Genomic DNA, 15607 nt, shown 5'->3' on the forward strand with positions numbered 1-15607 from the left:
CTTTGTCTTTATTTTGGGCAAAACAAAATGTACAAGAGGTTCATATTGTTCTTATAAACTGCTTCCTATTAATTCTTACTTAACCTATGGTTCATTTCATTAACATTAGCATATATATGGACTTTTAATTTTTCTGATTCAGGTTAGAGGATGGGGAAGTAAAGATCAGGAAATAATGAAAATATTTTGGCATTTGGCATCGAGATTTACTAGTGCCCAAGAATTATGCTGTGCTTCCTGCAACAACATACTTTTGGTTATTTTTTTATAATGTAAACTTCTTTCAGTTAGCTCATATATCAGCAGATTCCTTTTGTTTTCCTTTTGGAGAAAGCAATTTAGAGTGTCCTGGAATTAGGAAAGATTATAGTAATATCAGTACAGGAAAAGTTTGTTTAGATTTTAATGAAGGGCAGATGGAGGCTGGACTAATGGGCCCAAGAAGGAAGGTCTTTTCCCCAATCCTTGCAGAGTTTGAATTATGACAAACCCAGTTGTTACTGGGTCTGCTTAATTTTATTTGAGAGGTTCTTTTTTTGCAGCTTGAAGAATTAAAAAAAAAGCAACTTGTCTTTATTTTCAATGACTCTCTTGAGAAATTTTAGCCTCAAGAACGAGACAGAACTGTGGATGGTTTCCCCCCTTTTGATGTAAGCTTTCTAATAGGGGCAGATCTGAAACCCAAAAGCAAATTTGTGCTTGAGAGCAAAGCCAAAATTTTCATTCAAACTCTGCAGGAGGACCCCCACTGTTCCGATTTGTTCACTTAAGATTCTGTCCTTTTAGAGGGAAGCTAAAGACTCTCTGGGAAATTTTTCTGGAAGCTTTTTTTTTTCTTATACTTCATAAATTATGGTTTGCAGGTTCAGTCCCATTCTACTTACCCAAAAAAGTCTTTTCTTCTTTTCTTCTGTTAATACATGAATCTGCATGTCACTTAAATTTAATCTTTTACAGTTTTTGTTTAATATTGAAGAGGTGGAGCAACTTTGTTATTATTATTACTATTACTATTATTAATTTTAGGTGCCATTTGTTTTCAGACAGTTGTTTGGAGAGGGTAAAATCCCCATTTATTAAAACTCATGCACTAGGATCCTCAGTCAACCAGATTTTCTGTCTGCATCTGAATACTCTTAATGTTATAAGAATAAAATCTAATGTCAAGAATTTATTTTTTTAAAAAAGGAAAAAAGGGAGCCCCTTTGGGTTGTCCTATATCATTTTTTCTTAATGTGGAGTCCCCCATCAGCAGCATCACTGTCACTGGGCACTAGCAAAAATGCAAATTCTTGGCCCCAACTCAGACCCACTAATCAGAGACTCTGGGGATGGGGCTCAGCAATCTGTTTTATCAAGCCTTCCAGGTGATTCTGGTACAAGGGCAAGTTGTATCCTAGGATTCTTTCATTTATTCCACAATAAAAAATAATCTATTGAGTACCTACATGCCCTAGGCCTCATGAAGCAAGGATGAAAAGTTGTCATCTCTGCCCTTTTGAAGCTCATATATAAAGGAGATCCTAAGACCTTGAGAAATGTTCAAAGAGCAGTCTTCCCACCCCAGCTAAGCCTCTAAACTGTATCATCCTCACTATAGATACTCAGAGAAATCCTCATTTGTGGTCACTATGATATACCTGGTAAGACAATGAAATTAGCTTTGGTTTTGCATAATGTTTATGTGCAAGAAAAAACTCAGAAAGGTTTCTAGTTAACCACGAGTTAATGAGATAATTTAATTAATTAACTGGAACCCAACATCCCCCCAGTGGCTAGTCAATCACATGACTGTTGTATTAGGAAAGAAAGTGTAAGGGAAGAAACGTGTGAGAGCCATTTTATACTTGCTCCACTGACCATGTGAGAGGTCTCTCAGCTGAAATGAAGAGCTGCACCTGTACTCAGCTGTCATTTCCCCTGGTCTGACACCAATTTTTGTTTCCTCCCTTCTCTGATTGAGTCTACTCATGGATTTTAATTCTAGAACTTTTTTTTCTATGTTTATTTTTGAGAGAGAGAAAGTGAGAGGGAGAGAGCGAGCACTAGTGGGGGGCGGGGCAGAGAGAGAGACAGAGGGAGACACAGAATCCCAAGCAGGCTCCAGGCTCTGAGCTGTCAGCACAGAGCCCAATTCAGGGCTCGAACTCACCACAAGATCATGACCTGAGCCAAAGTCGGATGCTTAACCGACTGAGCCACCTAAGTGCCCCATCATGGATTTTAATTTTAAAAAGTTCTCATTTAAAATGCCATTCCCTAGAATGTCATACCTTTATGGCTGTTTAAAAAAAGAATAATATGCTTAAAATCCCTAGAAACTCATGAGTACCTCATTTCTCCTAAAGGGAGGTGGTCATTTGTTGTCAGGGCATGAAATCACCACTGGTCCATGTCCCAGAGACTAATGATGGGGACCAAATGGTGATCAGGGAGAAGCTGGAATTACTATTTATTTTCATTTGAGTTGCTTCTGCCTCTCTTTTGTGATTAGTCTGGGCCAGATACTCTAAGAGGGAAGACAATGGCTGGGTGGGTTTTGGTCAGGGAGGTGCCTTAAAAGGTGGTAGCTATAATTTGTTTGGATGCAATCACACACCTCTTGTATATTTTATTGGTCCAATTTTATTTTATCTTATTTTTTAGAGTTTTACTTGTTTTACTCTCACAATGATTGGTAACTCCATGCCATTGGGTGGCATATTTCCTTTTGGATTCCTACCATAAAAATGATATTTTTTAGGAAGTGCAGGAATTTATCTTTGTTTATTAGTTTGCATACATGTTACATTTATGCAGGTATTACGTAAACATCTCCAACCCCTGAGCCTGGAAGGTTAATTAGAGCAACTGACGGTGAAGAAAGTCAGTCTTTGAAATCGAGACCAGAGGAATCTAAAGGGGGGTGTTTGGTAGCCCCATTCCCAGAAAGCCTCCCGCATAGATTGAGCAAACATGACATATTGATCATTATGGAACCTATAATTGGTGACCAAAAGCACAGTGTGGCTTTAATGGCCCTCCCTGAATAGTTGCCATCTTTTTTTTTTTTTTTTCCAAGAAAGCTGCTGTTTTTCCTAAATTCATGCTGCCCTCTAGTGGCAATGCTCTTGACTTCAGATGGGAAATGGAAAAGATGAATATGGACACAATGGTGGAAATGGGGGAGGTGGTGAAGGGGTGAACGTTTTCTTTCTTTTTTCTTTCCTGTGTGAAAGATTTCTGAGTTCCTCCAGAAAAGAAAAAAAAAACACTGAGAAAGAAAAATGGAGCCATACCACTTGACCATTGTCCACCTTGATTGACAGCCTGGTTTATGTGACATCCATCAGTGAGCCGCAAGGAAGGGAACTTCAGGAATGTGAACTGATTTGCATTCCATCTTGGCATGCAGTTTGGAATCCAGCCCATCTCAAATCCATTAAACCCCACTTAAAATACAGAGATGGGGAGTAGGGAAACACGCTAACACCAAACTGGCCTTGAAGATTCAATTTCTCCCAGCAGAAAAGTAGGTAAGAGTCAGCCTAAGTCAGATTGATCTTTGCAGTGCCCCTATCTTAAAGGCAGTATCCTACGATTCAGAAACATCTGGACTAGACAGATAGAGTTGCATGGATGTCTGGTCTGGTACCATGACCTTGGGGAAACCACTTTAAACCTCATTTTCCTCCATTATAAAGTGAAGGACTTGACCTAAAATAATGGTGTTTAAATTTTGTCCCAATGAGATTTCTTCAATAGAGTTAAAGAAATAATTTTAAAGAAAAGTTTCCTGTTCTATGTTTAAGCTAAGAAGCAAAATAATAAAGTATTCTTATAAAAGCATGTAAATAAATCACTGTTTCGGAAGTCAGAGTAAAAACTGTTCTAACCTCATTTTAACTGGCACAAAAAAATGTAACCTAAGAAGAAAAACCAAAATTTGGATTGCTAAGAAGATTTAGCCACGTTTTGTTGTTGTTGTTTGGTTGGTTGGTTTTTGGTTTTGTTTTTTAATGGGGGGATGTTGTTGAAGCAAGAAATCTTTACTATGGCATTGATCTCTGAAGTGTATACGTTCCTATTTGATTGAAATACAGCATTATGTAGAGATAAGAGCCAATCATATTAATGTTTTAAACAGGGCAAGTAAGGGGCACCTGGGTGGCTCAGTCAGTTAAGCATCCAACTGTTGATTTAGGCTCAGGTCATGATCTCATGGTTCGTGGGTTCAAGCCCCACTTCGGGCTCCTGGCTGACAGCACAGAGCCTCCTGGGATTCTCTCTCAACCTCTCTCTCTGCCCCTCCCACTTGGGATCCTCTCTGTCTCTCTCTCTGTTCCTCCTGCACACACACTCTCTCTCAAGATAAATAAAATTTTTAAAAAAACACTATAAAAAAAGAAAAAGAGAGCAAGTGAGCCCACCCTCAGACTGGGATTCTTTCCCCTCAGTCTCTGTCTACCCAAACTACCCTTAATACAACAAAATTTCAAAAGCATTGACATCTGAGGAAAAGCATGTTGACTGTTTCCTTTCCAGGATTCACGTAATGGAAACATCTGCTGCCAGATAACTTTTAATTCTGTCAGTCTAATATTTTTTTCTGTGTGGAAAGGACTTTGAATGGCCGAGTCAGGTCTTGACAAGGCCACAAATCTGCAGCCTGAGGGCAGGGACCGGGAGCTCAAGGTGGGACAGTGGGGCTGGTTCCTAAGGATCCACTCAACGGTGCAGTAACTTCTGGGGCTTGGACCAATGAGCTTTTCCATTTCCCACTAGCGGATTATGTGAGGGGAAAACTGGCCCTGCATTTTTCTCCTCCTTTCCCACCTTCTTTTCTTCTTCTAAAATGACAAGCCTCATTTCAGCTGCCCCGGGAGCCCAGCGCACATTTTCCACAGGCTCTGGCTTGTCACCCGTCAACCTGTCGGCCCACTCACGTGACCGTTTGTGCAGCCTCCCCCAGGCTGGAAGGCTGGCTTCTCAGTCTCACATTCCTACCACCTACAAGTGCAGGTTTTGCCAAGATCCTTTTCTGTACTAACTGGTTTCCTTCCCCTGTTTTTTCTTCGTCACAAACACGTGGGTGAGGCCTGACAAGGCCCAGCATTTGTCTAAGTGGGGTATATAATCTGTTCTCTCTCAGTGCAAAGTTTAACCTCCCTGAGGGAACTGAACACTGGGGCCAAATGCCCTCTCCTCAAAGGGGTAGGCTGGCCAGCATTTGGATCAGCTTTCTTTCAGGATGTAGATTTAGCCAAACCCTTGGATTATGTGGGTTTTTTTGATGGGCGCTTGGTAGAAAGCAACATGTCATAACCCCACAATTTGGATCCTGCCATGCATCCAGAATATTGATCTTTGTCCTGCATACTCTTTGTGCTAAGAAATGAATAAAAATTATCATTTACTTTACCCTTATAACAAACATTGCTAGTCGAAATAGTCAATCCAAAATAAAACGGGCAGCCACTAAACCTGCACATAATGAAATTTATTATGGACAAAAAAATAAATAAATAAACTGACCATAGATTTATATCTCGTCAGTATATCGTTACATCCTGCATACACTCATGGGGAGAAATTAACCTTGGTGGAAATAATGAAAACAAAATAAAATTGACATGAACCCAAACTGTGCATAGTAAAATGTGTTGACTAAAACTTTAACTGAAGGCACAAACCTTCCTGCCACAATTCAGGCCTGCAAAATTTTACTCAAGGTAATGTGACTTTGTAAAAATTATTGACTCAGAGATTTAGAAGATGTAACTGGTAAACTTTGATATCGGGCAAAAGCTGAGGAATTTAACCTTGATGTAAAAATTACATGGAAAAGAATTTGACGCCATTGAAAATAAACTCAATAAAGTAGAAGTGAAATGTTAAACATTGGATATGGTTTAGCTTTACATTCAAAAATTAAAGAATGGAATTGGCTAAATAGCATTTGCTTTGAATAATTAATGCTTTCTCAAAGAAAACTTACCAGGCTAGTCTATGTTTATATTCATAAGCCTGAAGGAAGCCAAAGCATCCTTGCGGTCAAAATGGCAGAATTCAAATGTCTTCCATTGCAGTGTGCTGCTCAGAACCACGGGGTTGTTTTGGATAATAAAGAAGAGTTCAAGAGTGCACTCATTTGAGAGACTAGGAGATGTCCCTTGCAGGGCACTGTTTGAGGTGGTCCCTGCAGTCCTCAGCAAGAGGGCTGTGCCCCCTGGTCCATGGTGGAGACAGCCGCAGCCCTTCTAGGTAACTTTAGGATTAGCAAGCATTGCACAACCATAGCACCACATGGTACCCCATTCCAACCCAGGAAGCAGACTAAAACCTGAGACACTTGCCTGAAGTCACACTCAGCTAGTTTGGGAGGGAAGTCTCTCACTTTCTTCTTTGCCTTCTCTCCCCTCTCCTGGGTCTAGTGGAGAGACTGTTCCCTGCTGTTCCCTGCCTGAGGCTTCTCAGATGGGCCCGCAGACAAAGGAAAAATATGCTGGGCCTGGAGGATGGACTTTGTCCTCCTTCCACAGAGACAACTCCCAAGCAACCCCTTCCCTTAAGACCTTTTAAGATCTCTCTTCTTTTCATTTTGCCTTAGTATTTAATAGCTGACACTGAAGGAGGATGTTGTGCTAGGAGCCTGTAATTCTGCAGGCTCTGCTAAATCTGGTGTGATCTCCACAGCCAAGCTGATAGCACAGCACACAGGCTGACCTCGGGGCATTGCTCAGCCACTTCTCAAGATCATAAAACATGGGCGTTTATTCCTTTCCAGCTCCCGGTTTACTTGCAGCCCACAAAGACCGAGGGATGCGCTTTCTGGGGAATGTCCTGCCCCGTGTATGATGTTTACAGCTCTTAAGTCTGGATAAGATTCACTTCACTTCTCTCTTTCTGGCCTGATAATTATGATTGCTTTGTTTCTGTGGGAGGAAAGTGTTCAGCATAAAAACAACACTAGTGTTTAGGAATTGAGACTGTTGCCTTCTGCTATTTTGCCCCCTTTTTAATAAGGCAAGTATATATTTTGAAAGCATTTCAGACATGTAGTCTTAGAAGAGGTTAAGGTATGAGGGTTCAACAATTGAAATTCCTAACTTGATGGGTTCTGTTCAGATTGTACATGGATAATAACGTCAGTGGTATTAATTTATCTATTCAACAAATATTTATGGAACATGTCCTCTGTACTGTTTCAACCACTGGGCATTAGCAATCGGGGAGCAGTGCAGGGAGTGTTATAGGGGTGACCTATTAACAGGTATGTATAGTGTCATGTGGAAACGTAGTTTTAGAACCTTCTGCAGTGGGCCAGAAAGACTCTCCAGATACTCTTTCCCTGTCACTGGACCCACCTCTTCACAACACTGTCATCACTTTTTTCTCAGACCCCATGAATAGTCTAGCTCCTGCCTTTACTCATACAGATTGGAGAACAGGAGTTCCATGAGAATCCTTCTGCCCCTCACCCATTTTGTAGGGCTGTCCACACTTGTAAGCTTCTAGTGATCGCAAACTGATCAAAATCTGTCATCACACAGGTACACTTGCATTTGTTATAATAGCATTTAAAATGATGATTACCAAAACTAATATTAATAATGGTAATAGAATTGATAGTTTTTACTTTCTTTTACAAATACGAATTTATTGGTCCAGCCTATCCTCGATCATCGAATAAATTTTTGTGTTTGTATGTTTGTAGGTGTCTAGATTATTCTTGTTTCACAGCTAAGATACAAATGGCCAACCATTTGAGAGAAGACACTCACGCTTCTATTTAGTCTTGAGCTCTGTGGAATCTGAAGTTAATGCGACCGACCAGGACTCATATCAAAGCTAACTGGATAGGGACTAGTTTGTGGGAGGTGCTTCCCAGCACTGGGTGTAAAATACAGGTTGCAGGAAAGTTAGTGGAACTTCTTTCCTTGGAGATTTTGAGGTCCAGCAGAACTCCTCTTCTTTATATTATGAGAATGTGGGCTAGATGGGTCTCAAGAGCTTACTTAGTCAAAGTCAAGTTTTTGATTAACTGACTATTGGATTTTCCTTCTCCATCAGGCACTATTGGATCTGACATCCTTATTGTCATAAGGGAAGCATTTGAAAATACTAAATCACACATTTCAGAACAAGAATGAAGTTCCAAGATTATCTGGCCCCTTGCCTTCATTTTACAAATGGGGAATGCAGCTCAGTAAGGAAAAGGGACATATCTGTGGTGACATAACCATCAGGCATAGAGCTAGATTTAAGTATTGGTCTTCTCCCACCTCTCCTTACTAAATAGGAGAAATGCACCTGGCAGGGCAAGGTTGTCCGGGAGATCAGGGAATCCTGGGGTCTTTGCTGGACTCTGCATGAGTGTGCAAGGAATTTCTACTCAGGACTCTCAGGGTCTTCCCCCAGTGAAGTCTGGTACTGCCCCAGCCCTCACAGCCTTACAAGGAAGAAAAGAGGCTGTTTTCCACCCCCTCAGGCAGCCCCAAGGTCATAACTTAACCTGCATAATTAGAACATCCATTCCAGAGGGGGAAACATTTAAAAGATAAAGGACCTCTTTAAAAGAGATTCTTCCCAATACATTTTTTTCATAATTATAGTTTTAAAAGCTTATGGTGATGGGAGAGCTGGCTACTTAAGAAAAATTAGGAGTCTCATTTGGCAGGAGAAGATTCCCCAGGGGACAGCACACTGTCATTTTTCAGGGCCCCTGAAAAGAAACCCCCACACAGACAGATACATGTCAGCCTGATGCACGGCAAGCCTGCTTCACTTATTGTGGCCAAAGCCAGATATTTTAATTAAAAACACTACACACGCCATTAAATGTGTTGTTCCCCCTGCCGTCCCAAGACGTTATAGTTCGAGGAGATACAAACAAGTGAATGCATTACAGATGTACCCGGAAACCACCACCTACTGAGTCACAACCAGCGGGTTCCCAAATTCCAGGCTCGGAGCGCCTCCCTGTCAAAATGTTCTTTGCAAGCAAACTGTTCCCTCTGTAATTTTCACAGTTTATGGCAGTTGCCATGACGGGAGAATAGGGCCATGGGGAGGCGGGGGAGAGAAACACGCTGCCTGCCACCTCACTTAATTTATAAGCAGATTCCATTATTTTACAAATAACCTTCATGATAAATAAAGTCCTATGGCCACACATGGGATTGTGGTTTTGTTTTGTTTTGTGTTTTTTTTTCCCCTTCCTTGTTAATGTTATTTATTTATTTATATATTTTTGGAGCACTAAAGTCCCACGTGAGGGATAATCACCTCCCGACTGTGAGCTCCGGTAGGATTCTCAACAGAGGCAACACTTGCTTAATTTAAGCAATTGTAGGGGGTGTGAGTTCAAACATTTCAGCCGATTTTAACTGTCACTAGCCAGACCACCTTTCTCCCCAGGAGAGCACCAGCAGCTGGATTTCATTTTTGGCCGCCAGGCCGCCATCCCCGTGCCTTCCTGGAGCAGCCCACAGACTGAGCGCCTTCCCTTTAAGGATTTTATTCAAGGTGACAGCTCCTCGCACGTTGGCAGTCCGATCACCTCAAGTAGCCGAGATAGCAGGGGGCTGAGTGTGCTCCTCCTGCAAAGTCCAAATTTAGATTGACTGAGGTTATCCTTAGGCCCCTTGACCCCAAGTGCTCTGACAGAACAGGGCTGCCCGGAACTTAGCAGCGAGTGTTGTAATGATGTCTGGGGAGAAATGCTCTGCAGGAGCAGGCGGAGAAGACCCCAAGTGATAGGGAATGATGTCAGCTTTCGTTAGAGCCGCAGACAGTGTTAGAATATCCTTGGCATAATATGGCACCGGTATCTCTGTCAGCATCTCTGTTTTCTGTCACTGCACACAATCCTGGGCCTGTCTCTAGCCCTGACAGTGTCTTTTCAGATCAGGTTATTGCCAGCACAGAGACTGGCTCTGCTCCCCACCACACAGCCTTTTGTTTGAAGTCTGCCCTTTTGTCATCAATGCACTTGATGTCTATTTAAACCTGACGGTGAGTGCGGTATCTGTTTTCCCGTCAAGAGATCATTGACAATATTAATACCTCATGTCCTTGCCTCATTTTCCAAGCTCTGACACCTCGCCAGTCTCCCGCATTCATCAAACAGCCCTCTCTCCCCAGGATGTCTATAAACATTCTTGCTTCCGGGCCCAAAGGAACAGGGCAGGCCTTAAAAAGGACTTTCATCAGTACCAACCAGAAAGAAGGCCTGGGGAACATGGCTCAGAATACTTTACCTCCCTCCACATTACAGCCCAGGTTCCAGGAGTAGCCAGCTTATTTCCAGGATGGGACTTGCCATCCACGTGGTATCTAGGCAAGATCTGGAGTTGATGGTTACCAAGGAGAGAGGGGAGAGTCAAGAAATTCAATCCCAGAACACACTGGAGGATTTACTGGAGGGAATGCACCCGGCTCGTGGGTAGTGTGTGTGTGTGTGTGTGTGTGTGTGTGTGTGCGCGCGCATGTGTGTACATGCCCGTGTCTGCCTTTTGTTCTTTTACTCAAGAGAAAGACTGTATTCTTTATGATATCTGACAGCCCTATCCATTTCTTTTTATAAAAATTCATGCTGTCCTGGTACTGTAGAAAGAAATTAACATCCTTGGCCTCGTCCTTCCAGATTCTTGAGGGTTTGTTTGAGTCAATTATATTTAAGGAAGCCCTTTGTGGATTTTCAGAAATATCTGAGACACTCCCACCCAGGCCTCTAGGGGATGCTGTTCCTGGAACAGAACCTGACAAGCCAAGCCTGACCAACAGACCAGTTCCCAACGTTGGTGACAACATTAGTACAACCGCAGGGTTATGTAATTGCAGTGAAGGGAGCTGTTTGGGGCCAATAGCCAAAGGAATACTTTTTAGCCCAAGAAGGGTCTCAGGAAGGTTTTCTCGAGGCTTGATGTTTCCAAGCACCTAATTTCTGAAAAGCAGAAATTAGGGATTTGGGCCAAGGAGAAAGCATGACCAAGGGGGGGTCCACAGTAGCCTTGTTCACAGAAATGTGACAAATAGAACTTAATGAGAGCAAGCCCAAGACCAGTCTGAGACCATGAAACAATGTCATCCTCTCCCCTTTCCAACTCTTGAGAGATTCTGCAATCCCAGTCATTCCTAAATTTGTCCTAAGCCATCCAAACCATGAAACATCTGCCCTGTCCTTAAAGGTTTCTAAGAGCCATTTTTAATCCTTATTTAAGAATAATGTTTAAAGTTCTACAGTAGAGAAACATCTCTTATACAATCCCAAAAATATTTACTACTTAGAATTGCTGTGAAGAACCTGGATAATTTCTAGTACTAATTTACCCCCGATGAACATTAGATGGTGATTGTTGGTTTCACACTATCAAACAGAGAGACAAATAATCATGCATATAGGTAGCTATTTTTACAGGCAGATTTGTGGCTCATGAATTAATGTTTTATGGACACTCCTTTGCTTTTTTCTGGTTATGCACACTTCAGAGACTCAAGTGCTCTTAGTAATAAGGCAACTCTATGAAGCTGAATTTTAAGTTAGTTTTTCTAAAATTAGAAGAAGAAAACACAAGATGGCAAAAAGCAAACTGTAATTATAAATGTTTTCTTTGAGGAAGACTGATTTGCCCTTAATAATTACACAAAGCTTCCATAATAACTGTGGCAGGTAATTTCTTATGGATATTTAGAATAAATATTGAGTTGGTTAGAACATTTGACCCTATTCTAGGGGTATTTTTCATACTTAAATTCTCCTACAGTATCCTTGAATGAAACAAAAACTGTACGTAGAGCCACAAGATTATTTAAACTAAAACTAAAGATGAAAATCAAAGGCATTCCAACCTGAGGATTCATTTCAGGCCTCCTGTAAGAAGAAGCCCTTTAATGTCAGAGGCTCTTGTTACTTTTCATGTGGCACTTTGTCAACACCATCACTCTTCCTCGATCACCCAGTATGTGCTTGATGCCTCCTGGGATTTAGAAGATTCTCCCTGAAAGTTAATAGTATTGATTCATGATAAAGGACTTGAAAAGAGTCACATTCTAGGAAGATTGTTTTACATCTTTTGCTTGGGCCAGACCCGTCTAGAAAGTCTTAATCTTCCATTTTCAGAAACTCTACTAAGGGACCCCAGAGAGGGAAAGGGTTATTATTCTTTATTTTGAGGAGTACTTGGCCAAACTAGAAAAGTCTATGAAATGTGGAGGAGAATTTGTGCAGGAAACATGGGATTCCTAGGTGCCTGTGTTCTGGTGATATTCTACTTGAATGTCAACTCTGAGGACAAGAAAGTAGGGTCCTTCCCTCCTGGGGCTTAATCCATTTGCTGCTACCCACCAGATCTGTGACCATGTTGCATATCTGCTTTACTGCACCTATGTTTCCTTGCTGTACTAATTGTGCCGTCTCTAAAGATGTGTTTCCTTTTCTTTGCAGGTGTCCTGGGGAAGTGTCGCTATGTTTACTATGGGAAAAACTCAGAAGGCAACAGGTTTATCCGAGATGACCAGCTCTGATGGCAAGTTCTGAATGCTTTAGCCTGTGTCATGAGAATAAAAGAAAAAGGGAAAGTAAAAATAAAGAAAAAAAAACTAAAGGAAAAAAACAATGGCCCACATCGCATGTCTGTGGGAAGGCTGTGACTTCAGCTTTTGGTACCTTCTGCTGACTTTGCCAGGCCTGTCAAGATCATCCTTCTGCCTTAGACTGAGTGGTCACATAGAGATTGACATGATTGCCCTTAAGCAGGTCTCATCCACTAGGGTGACAGACAGCGGCGGCGAAGCACCAGGGCTGACAGGAGGAACACCATGATAGATTGCCTGGCCCCTCCACTGCTCACAGGGGAGCAGAGGTCACACCTGGGGCCTCCCTGAGCATGCTCGTTGGCCGTAGTCAAGCGAGAGAGACTGTGTCTTCAGCTTGCCTATTGAGTAGAGATCCCTCTGATACCATTGTGCTGTGGGGTTTTTTTTTAGTGAAATAATCACAGTTTGGAGGAAGGCCACCCTCCCTTATTCACCTTGAATTTTAATCCCTTATTTTCTGCACACACCCACACATTCCAACAAAACACATACCATCCTTTAGCATCTTTATTACAGGTAGTGCATTTTGGCTTGCAGTTTTTCAGAGAACTGAAGGTTCTCAGCCAGGTCATACATTTATGGCTGATTTTGTGTTCTTACAACTGGAGTAAATAGCTTTCCTTAAATCCCTAACTACAAAAGCATGGACTCTGTCTTGTTTTGTACATTTCTAAATCCACTTCTTGCCCTGAATACTAGGCAATGTCAGGCATCTTTCCCAGCACCAAGTTCTGATTGCACCAAGGACTCTGATTTATTTATGTATGTATTTATTTATTTTTAACAACACATACATCCAGCTATGCCTGTGGCCATATTTGTAGTTTGGAGCTGGCTTGCTCCTTTGGGTGCTATTTAAAGGTAGGGAGGTGATGAAAACAGAGTGATGGGTCAGGAAGTTAAAAAAGAAAGTGAAGACTATAGAAAACACCCACCAGACCAAACAGTTTTTAACAGAAGGCACAAACCTTTGAGTTTGGTATCTTCCTCAGCACCTCTCAGAACCGAAATCCATAGCTTGTGAGATGGTCTTTGTGTGTCTTTGGCTATATTCCAGCACTGTTACAAGGACAATAAGCACAATCATACCAGTAAGGTGGCTATCATTTCATTTAATGGAATGATACACAAGTAAAATCACTCCAGAAAAGTCTTTGAAAGGCTGATTGCTCTTGATGCAATCGCATTTATTTTTGCTTCTTCTGTTTAGACCAGGTGTTCATTGGCTTGAATCTCTCAGTATTAGGTTAGATTGAGGGCAACGAAACTTCAAAGAGAATTCTTCCAAGTTATAGATACTACATAACTAGCGAGTCACTACTGTAAAAGTCTTTGGGGACTTAACATCCCTCAGGACCCAAGAAGAATCTGCTTTCTCAGTTCTAGACCATTTAAGGGGCCTCTGGCCTCCTGAGTCAACTTAGTCTTTGAATGACTTGCAATAAGGCAGGCAGGAATCCCTTTTGTAGGTTATGCAAGTTAAACAGTTATTGAGACAAATTTTGATCAAAATCCTCGAGGCCATTAATAACTAGAGGATATTAAATGTTTGCCTTTATCTCTCAAATTCATCAATAACCAGAGCTGAGTACCTTTTCACTGTTTGATCTACAGAACAGCATTGAGATGGTGCTTTAAATTAGCTGCATTAAGTCCCACCCTGTTCTTTGTTTAGAAACACCAACACATGTTTTGTCCATGGCATATTACGGGCAGCCAGATTTCTGTGCAAGGGCAGCTAGACTAGTCCAATGTCATATTTAATCTAGCGGCACATATATCCTTGTCTTTATAAAAGGCTTTAACCCTGCCTCAAACAATAAAAAAGCACTTGTGAACTGACCACAGAATTTTTCCATCTTTATTTTTCTTACTTGTTTACTTTTCTTAATGTCAGAACCATTTGTATCATGCACAGGAATGTCTCCCTCAATGCGAGCTTTGGAGGCAAAAAAATACTTTTGGAGTGAGTTATTGACCACATTGTTTCCTTCTCTTTGGGTTGTTTATTTTCTTCCAAAATGGTGTAATAACTTTAATTAAAATTAGCTTTAATTATAATTTACGTAAAGGCCATCACCATGATATATTCATCTTAATGATAGAATGAGTATGAGTTTTGTTTCTTTTAAAAAGGGATAATGATAATGAATCAGTGTTGGACTGTTTACAGTTATACTGTTTGTTAAGCAAGATTTGCTGTGCTACAGCTAGAATTTGGTCTGAATTCGTAGAGGAGGAAGCAATGTTGCATGCTAAAATCTATAAGAATTTCCCAAACCTTGTTTTTTAAAGTAGAAAATTAGAAGGTAATGAATTCAATCAAAGCTCAGAATTCTTACATGCCCCCAATTTCCCCTTGCTCCTTCTGCCTTATACCCTATTCCTCTGAGTTTTCTCTTAGGAGATCATGGTATCTGACATCCCTGTATCCTCTCTCCCAGGACACCGATCTGCCTTGAGTGCCCCTGCAATAGAAGGCCATCCTGGAGTCCTCTGTTGCCTCTGCAAAGTCAGGGCGGACTGTCTTTTTCCTAAGTAATGCAATTTTATAGAACAATTTGTTCCTTGGGGAATAATGTTTTAGATTGTGGGGAATCCTATTAAAAGTACAACTATTACAATAATTTGCTTTTACTTTTACCAGCCTTGCTCATAAACCCTCCATCTGTTTGTTGCTTTAAATAGAGGCACATTATAAGAGATTATCACTCGATCAGGCAACACGTCTGAGTGTTGTGCATTTTCACATATTCATGTATACTAAGGAATAAAAGAAAGCAAACCAGAGATTCCAGATGAAAGGTTTTGCATTTGTTTTATTTTGTTTTGTTTCATTTTGTTTCATTGTGTGTGTGTGTGTGTGTGTGTGTGTGTGTGTGTGCGGGTTCCAGCAGAGATGTGTCTTGCACATCTTTAAGGGAAAATCTTTCTTGCTGCTCCTAAGAAATAACCTGGCTGTCTTTTTCTTCTTTGTTAATATGCAGATCAAAAACAATCCACAGGGCTCTTTTCATCAAAAGCAATA

The 15607-nt window shown here is 41.2% G+C and overlaps 1 protein-coding gene across 16 annotated transcripts in view; it reads left to right on the top strand.

Moving 5' to 3' along the window:
• The window catches only part of LRMDA (leucine rich melanocyte differentiation associated), a 1033894-nt gene extending 1018688 nt beyond the window's left edge, over positions 1-15206 (top strand). For all 16 annotated transcript variants that reach the window (XM_042961194.1, XM_042961205.1, XM_042961206.1 and 13 more), the window contains 2 exons: positions 12428-12509; positions 15024-15206. In XM_042961194.1, the coding sequence (XP_042817128.1) occupies positions 12428-12507 (80 nt within the window). In that variant the 3' untranslated portion in view covers positions 12508-12509; positions 15024-15206. The remainder of the gene's footprint in view (positions 1-12427; positions 12510-15023) is intronic.
• The last annotated feature ends 401 nt before the right edge of the window (positions 15207-15607 follow it).

Source organism: Panthera tigris, chromosome D2 (assembly GCF_018350195.1).
Source record: "Panthera tigris isolate Pti1 chromosome D2, P.tigris_Pti1_mat1.1, whole genome shotgun sequence".
NCBI lineage: Eukaryota > Metazoa > Chordata > Mammalia > Carnivora > Felidae > Panthera > Panthera tigris.